The 14,738-nt window shown below is 42.4% G+C and overlaps 1 protein-coding gene across 5 annotated transcripts in view; it reads left to right on the forward strand.

The window, feature by feature from the left end:
- Positions 1–14,738, forward strand: part of LOC145353929 (extracellular sulfatase Sulf-2-like) — a 318,430-nt gene that overhangs the window by 211,158 nt on the left and 92,534 nt on the right. For all 5 annotated transcript variants that reach the window (XM_080204931.1, XM_080204936.1, XM_080204933.1 and 2 more), the window contains one exon: positions 11,424–11,575. In XM_080204931.1, the coding sequence (XP_080061057.1) occupies positions 11,424–11,575 (152 nt within the window). The remainder of the gene's footprint in view (positions 1–11,423; positions 11,576–14,738) is intronic.

Consider the following 14,738-nt stretch of genomic DNA (forward strand, 5'->3'; position numbering starts at 1 on the left):
AGGGTTATTTTGCCAGTGGGTGGAGGGGAGGTAGGGGGAGCATTTTGTGACATTACCATGTGGGGGTAAAGTCACTCACTATTTGACCCAAGAGGAGTTCCCAGCAGCAATGGTCAAACCCTCCACAATGGCAATAACTGTTGACCATTGGAGGTCCTATGAGGAGAGGCTGAGGGATTTGGGGTTGTTTTCGCTGGAAAGAAGGCGGCTAAGAGGGGATCTTATTGAAACATATAAGATGATTAGAGGTTTAGATAGGGTGGATAGTGATAGCCTTTTTCCTCTGATGGAGAAATCTAGCACGAGGGGGCATGGCTTTAAATTAAGAGGGGGTAGTTATAGGACGGATGTCAGGGGTAGGTTCTTTACCCAGAGGGTGGTGAGGGATTGGAATGCCCTGCCTGCTGCAGTTGTAAATGCGCCTAGTTTGGGGGCGTTTAAGAGATCCGTGGATAGGTTTATGGACGAAAAGGGATTGGTTTAGGTTAGTGGGTCATTGTTTTGTAACTGGTCGGCGCAACATCGTGGGCCGAAGGGCCTGTTCTGCGCTGTAATGTTCTATGTTCTATGTTCTATGAACCCCTCTGCACCTTGGTCATCCAGCCCTGCCTGACTGGTCCCTGTTATTTCTTACCCCACTTACCATGTTCCAAGTGGTGGATGAAATGGCTCCTCCTTTGAAGTCTTTATACACCAAGAATGGCTTCTGAGGTCACAAACTATGGTGAGACTACTGTAAGGCTCATTGTACAAAGGTGCTTTTTCAAATATCCCCCTTTCCACAAAAAGAAATAAACGGCTTGCATACACCATCATTTGCAAGCCAGGCACATATATCTGCTGGAATTTTACCGTCTCGCCTGCCCAAGGTTTGTAAGATCCCGCCTGAGGCCAATGGAGAATTTTGTTCTGTGAGCCTCACCAGGGCATGTGAGGTGGTAAAATTCCAGCAATGGTCTACAATGAAAATCATCATGCATGTATTGGTCACTTTAGGTTGACCCACCTTTATTTGTTCCTACACATTCACAATCTTTAGCTTATGCTGATCTTCCAGTTGTGTGGGTGCACTTTTTTTTGGTCATTTGTCCGGTGTGTGCTCGTTGCTGGAGTGCTGTTGCCTGTCTGGGGAATTTCACTGCCATGGCGAGTGTTGCTGCTGACTCATTCCCTCAGTTGAGGAACAGTTGACCTCTGGGACTGATAAGTGTTCAGTTCCTCTGTGTTTGGTGAACTCACTGCTTCTTCATCAGCTACTGTGAAGAAGCAGCTTCTTCAGTTCCATGTACATGTCTGAGATCACGGTGACAGATCTGATCGTTCACATTCACCGTGTACAATCGAGTGACAACCTCTCTATATGGATCCCAAGTTGCCAAGTGAGCTGACTTTTGTTGAAATCATTGAATGTTTACACTCTAGCTCTTGGATTCCCAAGCTATTTAGCAGCTTTATCATAGTGAAAATTAGCTTTCTATAATTTTGCTTTGATTTTGTCACTGACTCTTGTTACAACATTGAACTTGAGTAGCTTTTTTTTAAGCAATTGGAAGAGTAGTTTGGGTGTGGCATGACATTAGTTGCTGAACTGGACTATCCTCCATGCCTTGAACAAGTGTGTTTCTCCATTGTAGAATGAGCTTGTACACGTTTGTGCTGGATCAACTTGATTCTTTGTCAATAGCTTTGACAATTTCACTGCTTCATCAGCCTTTGCAATTGACAGGGGTTGGTGTGGAGATGGAGTGGTGCTGAATTTCCCAATCATTTACAAAGTGCGTGAATTCTTCACTCATGACCTGAATACCATTGTCACTCATCACAATGTCAGAAACTAAAGCGACTAGAATGTGTTTTTGAGCATTCTAAGATCTCACTGGTGGTCATTGACATCCGCTTTCCTCATTCCCAGTGGTCTGAAGAGTAGTTGGCGATGATGAGATACTTGGTTCCAAAGAAAGTGAAGAGATCTACTCCAAGCTCCATCCATTGTCTGTCTGGGATGTCATGAGCAGCTCTTTAGCTTACTGAGCTTGATGTTCATTACAAGCACTGCATTGGCTGCTATGGTCCTTAATCTCATTGATCAGGTTTGGCCAATGAACACTTCTTTTGCTTCAGTCTAGACCCAATTCCTTGATGGCTTGCTTGGATGTGCTTCAACATCTCTTTCCTCATTTCCTTAAGGAATGATGATTCTGTTTGTTTTGTACAAGATGCCATAACTTCACTCCTGTATTCCCAATGCTCTCTTATAACAGCAAATGTGATCTTGCATCACCATCTCCTGCAGACCTTTGGAGAGTTACATCACATTGTGTCTTTTGCTTGACCTGAGCAAGATCCTTGTCTTTCATATTTGTCTCTGCTGGGTTGATGACCTTCAGAACACGTCATGCTGCTGCTTCTGAGTGGATCTGGAAGATTTCACATTCTGTAGTAGCATCATCAGTTTTTTTCAAAGGGTGCGGAGCTGTTGACAGTATGTCAACAATGTACATCTGCTTCCCTTGCTTGTACTTCACTTCCAAATGATGTCTCTGCAAACAAAATAATACCTGTTGCAGATGCTTTAGAGCCAGTAGAATGGTTTGAGAAAGCTACTTTGAAGTTGCTATTGGTTAAACCTGTATATCACTTTCTCTCTCCCGACGGTTACTCCACGTCCTGTCTTGTTGGCATCACATTGCAGGGTGATTTCATTGTAATCATTGTTAACATTGTTGTACCTCATCCCTGGCATTGCTGTCACTTGTTGTTTAATACAGGTGAAAGCTGCTGCTTGTTCTGTGCCCCAATACCACTAAACATCCTTTTGCAGTGGGCTTGTGTAGAGGTTCACACTCTGATGACAAATTGGATAAGAACCTAGCTAGGCAGTTCACAAATCCAAAAGTCATTGCACTGTCTTCACATCTATTGGTTGCTGTAACTCTGCTACTGCTCTCATGTGATCAGGATCAGGGCAAACTGATTTTATTGTTAGTGCATGATCTATGTGCTTGACTTCAATCATCTTAGTTGCAGGGTTTCTTCTTCAGCTTTTGTATCATCTGGTGAGCCCTCGATAACAGAGTCACTAGACGCTGATCATGGTCTGTGATAGCTTCTTCCATTCTATCTCCACATGTATAGACTAGCAGTTCATCTACAATTGCTTCCACTCCTGAAAGATCATTGACTGTTTCATGTTGTTGGTGTTGATACGCTTCCAGAGCAATAGAAATGTCAAACAGCATGCACAGCCATCTGTACTCCTTAATGGCTTCCAGAACTTGGTCAGGAAACTGATGCTTTCATCCAACTCCATTTGCCTGTATTCATCTTTTACATTTAGAGTAGTTAAGACCTTTGCCTCAGCAAATTAAGACAGAATTTCTTTAATAGTTGGCATTGAAAAGCGAGATCTCTTCAAAGCTTTATTGAGGTCTTTTGGAACTATGCCCACTCTCAGCTTTCCAGGATTTGTCACTGCTGCTGATCCAGCCTGTAGGATTCTCATTTTCTTATTTACTCCCATCTTTTCACGCTCCTTTATCTTTCAAACTAGAGTTTGAGGACAGCTGGAACTCTGCTTGGAAGATGCTATGTTATTTGCACACTCTCATTTACTTTAAGATGATATTCATGAGGAAGACATGCAGAACTCACAAATACCTTTGTGCTGTGCAAAACATTACAGACCTGTTCTGGAGGGCTAGCTGTCTAAGCATTTGACTTGTTTCCACTGAGATAAGAGAATTTTATTTGGAATTGCATATCTCTCTTATTGCATCGGACTGTCAGCTCAGTCTGTCCTCTCAGGATAAGCATCATTCCGTTATAAAGCCTCAATTTTATGTTCAATGGCTTCATTTTTGGGTTGTCATAGAATCATAAAATCGTAGAATCATTAAATCCCTACAGTCCAGAAGAGGCCATTTGGCCTATCAAGTCTGCACTGACTTTCTGACAGAATATCTTACCCAGGCCGCCTTCACCTGTCCTTTCCCTGTAACCCCATACATTCCCCATAGCTAATCTATCTAACCTATACATTTTGGGATACTAAGGGGCAAGTTAGTATCCACCTAGCCATCTCGAGGTGGATCAGACAAGTTTGTGAAGTCCATGATATTGGGCATAGTACAGTGTCTGTCTGCTGCTTTACATTAACTCCTTCTGCAGTCATCATTAAATCGTTTGTTACCTTGAGACATGACGGTGTCAATCTGTTCTGAGGTGTAGATTCATTGAAATCATCATCTGATATTGCTTCAGCAGCTGTCCTTGGGCTTGCTTTTCTTCTTTCCAGTAAAGCATTTGCGTGCAAAGTGATTCAGTTTCTGGCACTTAGAGGACTGTTTTCCCTGGCTGGACATGTTCCCTTTTCTTTCATGTGGTGTCCTTCACAGTACTTGCATCCTATAATCTGCCTTGATACTTTTGCTGATGCTCCTGTAAATATTTCTTCCACTTCTCCATCGTCTTACACTTATAAATTCTAGACTACATCTCAGCATAATACACCACGTCATTAGTTTCTCTGTTAATATTCTCCAGTTGATGATTAACAACCTCAGAGCTTCTGTACATGTCAATAGTTTTCTTGCATGTAATGTTTTCTTCTGTCAGCAGACATGCCCTCACGGTGGGATCTTTTGCTCCTATGATAATCCTATCTACCTCTGATCAGATTATCCTTCAGTTGCTCAAACTCACAAGATTCAGCCTGGCGTCTTAGTATAGTCGCGTACAGACCAATATTTTCCCCCTCTTCCTGAGTTCTGGTGGCGAACATGAGAAAAGGATTGGATGAAAAGCCAGGTAGGGTGCCTTAACGACTAACGTCCGGTGGCTCTGACATCCATCATTATGAAGTTCTTTGAAAGGTTAGTCATAACACAAATCCCAGACTGCCTGGATCCACTACAGTTCGCTTACCGCTGCAACAGGCCCACAGCAGACACCATCCCCCGGCCCCACACTCAACCTTGGAACATCTAGATAACAAAGACACTTATGCCAGACTCCTAATTATTGACTACAGCTGAGCCTTCAATACCATTATTCCTACGAAACTCGTCTCAAAGCTCCGTTGTCTGGGCCTGGGCCTCGGCTCCTCCTTCTGCGACTGGATCCTGAACTTAAGCCAAAGGCCATAATCAGTAAGGACAGACTACACCTCCACAATCATGCTCAAAACTGGCTTCCCACAAGGCTATGTTCTCAGCCCCCATTATACCCCTTATACACTTATGACTGTGTGGCCAAATTCTGCTCCAACTCGATTTTCAAGTTTGCTGACGACACGACCGTAGTGGGTCAAATCTCAAACAGAGTACGGGAATGAGATAAAAAATCTGGTGAACTGGTGTGGTGACAATAATCTCTCCCTCAATGTCAAAAAAACGAAGGTGATTGTCGTCGACTTTAGGGGTGTAGTGGAGAACATGCCCTTGTCTACATCAACAGGGACGAAGTAGAAAGGGTTGAGAGCTTCAAGTCTTTAAGTGTCCAGATCACCAACAACCTGCCCTGGTCCCTCCTTGCCAATGTTACAGTTTAGAAAGTCTACCAATGCCTCTACTTTCTCAGAAGACTGAGGAAATTTAACATGTCAGCTACAACTCTCACCAACGTTTACAGATGCACCATAGAAAGCATTCTTTCTGGTTGTATCACAGCTTGTATGGCTCCTGCTCTGCCCAAAACAGCAAGAAACTACAAAAGGCTATGAAAGTAGCCCAATCCATCATGCAAACCAGCCTCCCATCATTTGACACCATTTACACTTCCTGCTGCCTTGGCAAAGCAGCCAGCACAATTAAGAATCCCACCCACCCCAGACATTCCCTCTTCCACCTTCTTCTGTCAGGAAAAAGATACAAAAGTCTGAGGTCATGAGCCAATAGACTCAAGAACAGCTTCTTCCCTGCCACCATCAGACTTTTGAATGGACCTATCTTGCTATTAAGTTGATCTTTCTCTGCACCCTAGGTTAAGACTGTGATAGTACACTCTGCACTCTTTCGTTGCCTTCACTATGAATGGTATGCTTTGTCTCTATAATGAGCAAGAAACAATACTTTTCATTGTTTATCAATACATGTGACAATAATAAATCAAATCAAATGTTGGGAAATAACATTAGTGTAGGGGTCAAAGTAGGTATTCTGGGCCCCTCAAATTTCTCAAGACTGGCTTTTCAGCCCCAAACTGAGGTCCAGAATGCAAAACAGCTTGTTATGCTCTTTCCTCACCACTGATAAGAGTTGCTAACTTATCCAGTTTTCTTGTCTAGCTAGCAATTTCATAATTCCACCATTGCAACTGGAAGAAACTCCAGGTTATTTTCATATCTCCCTTCATCTCCATAGAAGATGGCATTTGAATATTCAAAGCAATGATGACTCACCCTGTGATCAATGTCCAGTACAAAGTTGCAGACTGAAGTTTTACTTATTCATTGCTGTTTCTTACAGTGCCTGGCTTTCTTAGAGGTATCAAACTCCACCCAATTTCAATGGAATATTACTGACACCATATTCCAAACGGGTGGGCTGCACGGTAGCACAGTGGTTAGCACTGCTGCTTCACAGCTCCAGGGTCCTGGGTTCGATTCCTAGCTCGGGTCACTGTCTGTGTGGAGTTTGCACATTCTCCTCATGTGCGTGGGTTTCCTCCGGTTAGTGTCCAGGGATGTATAGGTTAGAGGGATTAGTGGGTATAATATATTGGGGTAGGGCCTGGGTGGGATTATGTTCGGTGCAGGCTCGATGGGCCGAAGGGCCTCTTTCTGCACTGTAGGGTTCTATGGTACATGAAGTGGCTTCTGCTCTCAAGCTTGTATACACTAAGGATAACACCTTTTTGTCCTGCATGTGCAGCTCCAACAATGACCACCACGAGCAAATGGCGCTGCTGAGCTTCTGGTCCACTGGCCTAAAATTTGGTTGAAAGTAAATACTTTAGCAGTAATTGGTGAAAACAAAATCTATAATAGGTTTTTAAAGCTAAGTGGTTAAGTATTCTTGGGGGCCATGCTCCTTAATTGTTGCAGTCCCAGTGGCAACTGCGAATTGGTGATGTGAACAAAATTCTGCCATTTGCCAAAGCAAGATCTCCTTAAACCCAATGGTGAGAATTCTGCCCCTGTTGAAATTCTAGCCTAAAATGTGTTAGAAAATAGCAGCAACAACTAGAGAAAGCTAATGCATAACAGGTTTCAAAAGATAAGCACTACAGAAAGAAAATATTAAATAGGTATAGGAAAAGGGAATGTGGTGGCCTAGTGGTATAATCACTAAAGTATTAATCCTGAAACTAATGTTCTGGGGACCCGGCTTTGAATCCCGCCATGGCAGATGGTGGAATTTGAATTCAATAAAAATATCTGGAATTAAAAATCCAATGATGAACGTGAAAACCATTGTCGATGATCAGAAAAACCCATCTGGTTCACTAATGTCTTTTAGGGGTGGAAATCTGCTGTCCTTACCCAGTCTGGCCTACATGTGGCTCCAGAGCCACAGCAAAATGACTCTCAACTGCCCTCGAATAACTAGGGGTAGGCAATAAATGCTGGCCAGCCAGTGACACCCATGTCCTGTGAATGAATTTTAAAAAACGGACATGTTATTGGCACTAAATAACTCTTTCAGAAACTCAAAATTGAGAATGATGGCCCAACACCCTACTCTGCTGTGACATTTTATGAACCTTTGCTTTGTAAAATTTCATACCACCTGTGGTTTTAATGGAATTGGTATCAGGGCTCCATCTAGAATCAAGAATCTGTTTTCAATTAAGCTATTCACAAAACCTACAGTTTATTTTTGGCATATGCACAAAAGCACTAATGACTGCATTTTGAAATCAACCAGTGCGGTCCAATAAAATCAGCCCACAATGCAGGTATTGTCTAATGGTCAGAAATTTTCACTTATAGCACATCAAATAAGATTAATGTTCATTTCATATGGAAGATAATGTTGATGGTATCTTCTGTGCACTTGTGCTTCCATTCAACTGTACCATGCAACATACATCCTTCAAAATGTTGAAAATAATTTAATACAGTGAAACCCCAATTTTACGCGCTCCGATTTAGCACAAATTCGGATATAACGTGATGAATCATTGGATGGTTTTATTTGCTCTTTCCAAGGAACTGAAAAGTATTTGGTTACTGCAATCTATTTCTAAAGTGAAAGTAATCTGCCTTAGAAAGAAATTGTGGACAGAAAACACTTGCTTCCCCCCTTGTCCAGTTCAGATAAAAGGGGCTCTCGCTTAGAAAAGAACTACATTAGACTGTTGCTCAAAAGAGGAAGTACTTCACAATTAATGGACCTTGAAAGTGTTTGTGTAAATAAATATCCCCACTGCCTGTTTTAAACTAGCCTGGACCTTGTAAAAGTTAATGAAGCATGTAGTGATTGCATAAACAACCCGAGCTCTGACGGACGCTGAGATCATCCGTAATGTAACTATAGGACCCCGATTTAGCATGACCCCAGTTTATTCACGATAACATTTTATGGACCCCAACCATTGTGTTATAATGGGGCTGCACTGTATATGATCCGGGACACAAAATGGATAACTATTTTGAGAGCTACGGAAAGGCAAGACACTCCCATGTGAAATTTCTCAAAGAGAAAACTAATCTTGTGCCTTTTGATTAACTGGAAACAAATTAGTTTCAGTGAGATTGTAGGGTTTTGGACTGACTTTGTCCACTCTTTAGCCATTAGTGGATTGAAGCTAATAGTTTTTGCATTGTTTTGTCACGTTGTGACCCCAAGTGATTTTAATATTGCATAAAGAAATTAGATATAGCTCTTAGGGCTAAAGGGATCAAGGGATATGGGGGAAGGCAGGATCAGGATATTGAGTTTGATGATCAGCCATGATCATAATGAATAGCGGAGCAGACTTGAAGGCCCAATGGCCTACTCCTGCTTCTAGTTTCTATGTTTCTAAGTGTGCATACAGTTTTAGAAATTTCATGCTCCTAGGATTGATATTTTATCCTAATTTTCAATTCATATAGAATGATACTGAGAAGAGCCCAAGCATTGTCATTTCTTAACTTTCTGATATCCAACATAATTGTCTAGTAATGACTTTGACCTGTAATACAAAACTACACAAGATATATCTGCCATTTTATTACACATTTTCCTTTCTGGTTTATGATTTTAACCACTTTTATTTTTAAAAAGTCCTATATTGAATAGTTAATTTCTCTTTAAAACCTAATTTTCAATGTTCTTACTAACATAATTTGCTTCACTTTTCAGTGTATTGAAGCTTTGCAGCTCAGATTTTGTTTGGTGTGCCTCCAGTACTGGGGTGGGTGGGAGAAAGAAATTGGATTAGCAGCTTGTTCTAAGTTCCAGCTTTCTTCCACCAGAAATGACAGCGGACATTAAACACTCTTCAATTTGTGTAGGATTGCCAAGTTAATGCAAACTGCCCAGAAATCTGGTATTTCTGCTAGTATGTACCCTCCTCCCCTGCACATTAATACAGACATCCTTTGCAAAGTGGTCAGAGCTTGAAGTGATAAATAAGAAGTTTCTCTAAATCTAACTTGAATCAACATCCCTCTCAATACTCCATTGAAGTGTCGACCAAGACTATAGAGCCATAGAATGCCTACAGTGCAAGAGGAGGCCATTTGGCCCATTGGGTCTGCACCAACTCTCTGAAAGAGCATCTTACCTATGCCCGCCCCAAATCCTATCCCTGTAACCCGGCACATTTACAACAGCTATTCCTACATACTGTTGGACGTTAAGAGGCAATTCAACATTGCCATTCCATCTAACCTACATATCTTTGGATTGTGGGAGGAAACAGGACACCTGGAGAAAACCCATGCAGACATGGAGAGAACTTAGTGGCACAGTGGTCAGCACTGATGCCTCTCAGCTCCTGGGACCTGGGTTCGCTTCTTGGTTTGGGTCACTACTTGTGCGGAATTTGCACATTCTCCCTGTATTTGCGTGGGTTTCCTCCTGGTGCTCCAGTTTCCTCCCACAGTCCAAAGATGTGCACTTAGGTTGATTAGCCATACTAAATTGCCCCTTAGTGTCCCAGGATGCTTAGGTTAGAGGGGTTCGTGGGGTAAATATGTGGGGTGCTGGGGATAGGGTAGGATTGATGTCAGTGCAGACTCGATGGGCCAAATGGCCCATTTCTGCACTGTAGTGTTTCTATGATTCTATGAACATGCAAACTCCATACAGTCACCCAAGGCTGGAATTGAACCCAGGGCCCTAGTGCTGTGAGGCAGCAGTGTTAACCACTGTGCCACACTTCCTAATTTCTGGCATGGACATTGAACTCTCAACCTTTGACTTAGAGAGGATACTGTTAAGATTAAACCAAGAATACCGCCCTAAGAACCGTAGTTGATGAATTATTTGTTTGCAAATCATGATTCTTTGTTAGGGCTGTAACTATTAAACATTCAGGATTTGAAAAGTAAAGGTTGGCTATCTCTCATACTATTAATCTATTAATGTTCACACCTCATGTTTTCTGTTCTCTGTGGAGATGCTGAATGGAAATGGGGCACTCCTCTCAAAATAGGACAAGAGGTTACTGTACAAATCAAACAGAGGATGAATTTCCATGAGCCATGATCTTGGTACTCATATTGGAAATCAGCTTGTTTGTTCCCTCAAACATCAATCCTTCCAAACTTTGCAGAGTTAGGGGGATGGCACTCAATTTGCCAGTTCAAACCCTGCACAATTACAAGCGCATCTTGTCTACTCACCAGGCCCAATCGGCCAGGAAATTGGCATTCCTGCTCTGTTCAGCCTGGCAACCCCTCCACCTCCCAGAATACAGAAAATGACTTTCAACAATAATCCATTGTAAATGAGTCAAATCTACAAATAAACCAGTTAGTTTAAAAAAGCTCTCTTTACAATCCTGGTCTGGGACCCCTCTCCTCCCAACCCTCAATTCCCTCTCACCCATTGGTCATCAATCAGGCTACTGAGAGGCTCTACTCACTGGTCATATCAGCCTCCAACTTTATGCTAGATTTTTGTGAGGCCAAGATGTGAGAGTGCTGAGTGTAGGGAAATGCAAATCTTAAGACCATTCTAGAAACGAGATACTTCAGCAGGTTCCCTGATCGGTTTGAGATAATTCCAGCGAAATTTATACCAAGCCAGACAGGATCAACCAAGCAATTCCTGCTCTACGAGGTCAACTGCATATACCTCCTAGCAGCTGGTTACTGTATGATGTCAACAGAGACTTGGGACAACTCAAGACCTTTTTATGCCATTCTCTGAAAATGTACTGTTCGGCACCCTGCATTTGCTAATCTGTTAATGGGATCTGTTGAATGCAGCAGGCTAAATGCACAGCTGTTGGAACTAGATGATATTTAATTTCCTCCTTTTCTATTCCAGCTTTCTTTGGGAAGTATCTGAATGAGTACAATGGCAGCTACATTCCACCTGGTTGGCGTGAGTGGGTTGGATTAGTAAAGAATTCGCGGTTTTACAATTACACGCTCAATAGAAACGGAGTAAAGGAGAAACATGGATTTGACTACTCAAAGGTACTTGTCTATTGCATTTTTGCCATGTTCAAGTAACGACTCTCAGACAGTGCTTGGCTCAGTTATGCACCTGGTACAAAAGTTATAGTTCTGCTGACCATCACATTGATTTGATTTATTATTATTGCATGTATTGATATACAATGAAAAGTATTAGTTCTTGCGCGCTGTACAGACAAAGCATACCATTCATAGCAAGGGAAAGGAGAGGATGCAGAATGTAGTGTTACATTCATAGCTAGGGTGTAGAGAAAGATCAACGTAATATGAGGTAGGTCCATTCAAAAATCTGATGGCAGCAGGGAAGAAGCTGTTCTTGAGTTGGTTGGTATGTGACCTCAGACTTTTGTACCTTAATTCCGACAGAAGAAGGTGGAAGCGAGCACGCCTGGGGTGCAAGGAGGCCCTAGGTTATGCTGGCTGCCTTTCTGAAGCAGAAGCAGTGGAAAAGGTGGACAGAGTTAATGGATGGGACGCTGGTTCGTGTGATAGACTGGGCCAGAAAGGATGCTTTTAATGGTGCATCTGGAAAAGTTGGTGAGGGTTCTCAGGAGGTAGAGGCGTTGGCAGGCTTTCTTAACTTTGGTGTCGGTGTGGAGGGACCAGAACAGGTTGTTAGTGATCTGGGCACCTAGAAAGTTGTTGTACCTCACTTAGCAGCCATTTAACAGGCTTGTAAGTTGTTACAAGAACTAATATCGTTTATAGAACACAATATTTCCAACTGGATTCTCCATGAATACTGGGATTTATGTTGCAACTAAATTTCACATGTAGGTCAATGCTGATACAGTACCTTTTTATAGCACACACACAGCACACACAGAAATTCTAATTCCCCTAAAAGATCTGAGACAAAGTCCAGCGTTGAGAAAGTAAATATCATGAGTGCAATTCTTGATAAATTGGAGAAGAATTACTTTTTCTCTTGCTCTGAACATTTCTATGATCTTTTACCCAAAACGCTGCAATTGCCTTTAAATCATGCTTTTCTATTCGAGTACGTAAATCCTGAAACCTCTCCTTTCTAGTGGAATGTGAATTCCATTGTCTGGATTAACAAGGGAGGAATTTGGGAGGGAATTAAGACCTCACAAAGTTATGGTTATGTTCCTGAAAATCAGAATTTGAAGTGAATCATTGTTTCCATTGGAATCAGACATCTCTCACCTGGAAAACAAACATGCAAGTTAACATACTGTACCATAAAAATGCAGCACTGTGCAGTCCTAGCTAGAATAGCTTGCAAACTAAAATAAATCATTGAATATAATAGAAATACTTTATAAATTTAAATTAAGCTTACTTTAAATTTCCCACACAAGTAACATAGTTTCTGTTCTCATCTGCAGCACTCCTGAATATTTGTTCAACTATTTACTCGCTTTCACTATGTCTCTCTCCCTTCTTGCAAAGGGGAGATTTTTCCCATCTCACCCACCATGGGAATTGTAGTTGTGGGGTTAGGGGAAAACCATGCAAAGGTCCATTGATCTTGGGTGGGGTTTTCTGGTTTTGGGGCGAACATGGCCAGAAAATTTCTGCCCTCAGTCTCTCTCATTTCCCATTCTGTCTGTCTGTCTCTCTCTTCTTTCCTTCTCTTTCCCTTTCTGTCTCTCTCATTTCTCAATGTGTGTGTCTCTCTCTCTTTCTCCTTTCCCAGTCTGTCCCTCCATTCCCACTCCCTTTTTTCTCCCCTTCTCTTTTCTACCTTGCCTCTTTTTTGTCTCATTTTCCACTCTCTCTCTCTCTCTCTCTCTCTTCTTTCCACTCTCTCTTTTGCTCGTTCACCACACACTCCTTTTTTTGCTCTGTCTTTCTCTCTCCATTCTCACTCTGCTTCTCTCTCTCTCCTTTCTGCTTTCGTTCCTTTCTGGGAAAGGAGGGAGAGAATGAGTAGGAGATTTCGTAAGAGGCCACATTCCCTCCACACACTCACCCCCACCCACTTGATTACTCATGCTGCACAACCCAGTCAGCAGCTCCCCATTCCAAGCTGCCATGACATCTCTCCAAGAAGCAGTGACTGTACTGGCTGAGCTTTTAAGTCAGGTTTCCTGCCCTGCACACCTGCCCCAGGATGTGGGGCCTCGATCTCCCCCCCCACAGCCTTGGTGTTGGCCCTGGTATCAGACCATGGCAGCAGCTTGCCCAGAGCGCAGCAGAGGGAGGGGGTAGGACCAGAGTACAAAGCATATTAAAGCAAAAATGGCAATGCAAATTGGAAAACCAGTGCCCCAAAAAAAATAACATTAAAACGAAACATCTTGAAACGGGCTGCCTTAAAGAGAGGATTTGCTGTTTACCCAATCACCATTCTTCTACAGATGTTAATCTGGTTCTGAAATTGGCATGGGCACTTTGTAATAACCGTCATAAAATCACAAGAAAAGATCCAATTCGGAGAATGATTTCCATCAGAATTGTTGTCATTTCCATTTCCATTAACCCCGGCAAAATGTTTTCCAATGTAAAGCCAGCGTAATTGCTTGCTCGGATCTGATCCTGTTGAAAATTTACAAAGATCAGTTTTTTCTGCACTGGACAATCAATTTCCCATTGACAAATCAGCATATACAAAATGAGAGATTTGGAATCCTTTTTAAGACCTTGTACAGCTGTCCTACTTATGTTGCAGAAAGTTGTGCCAATAATGTCTTAGGCACTCACTGAAAAGTCAATGATGCCCCTAATTCTGACTTCTGGAATGGGGCAGAGAGAAATTCTGTTCTGTCCTAGTTGGGGTGGCACAGTGGTTAGCACTGCTGCCTCACAGCGCCAGGGACCGGGGTTCAATTCTGGCCTCAGGTGACTGTCTGTGTGGAGTTTGCACATTCTCCCCATGTCTGTGTGGTTTTCCTCCGGCTGCTCCAGTTTCCTCCCAAGCTCCAAAGATGTGCGGGTTAGGTGGATTAACCACGGTAGATGCGCAGGGTTACCGGGATAGGGTGCAAGTGAGGGCCTGGGTGGGATGCACTTTTAGAGAGTCGATGCAGACTTGATGGGCTGAATGGCCTCTGTCTGCACTGTAGGGATTCTGTGGTCATAACCCTAAAGTCATCTTGAAGAGCTTCAGCATCAAACTGTTTAAGAAGTAGAAGCAGATAAATACAAATATTTAGTTTTAATTAAATGTCACAGCATGTGGCTGAGATTAATAAAA

Source organism: Carcharhinus amblyrhynchos, chromosome 16 (genome assembly GCF_965287045.1).
Source record: "Carcharhinus amblyrhynchos chromosome 16, sCarAmb.v2.hapA, whole genome shotgun sequence".
Classification (NCBI taxonomy): Eukaryota; Metazoa; Chordata; class Chondrichthyes; order Carcharhiniformes; family Carcharhinidae; genus Carcharhinus; species Carcharhinus amblyrhynchos.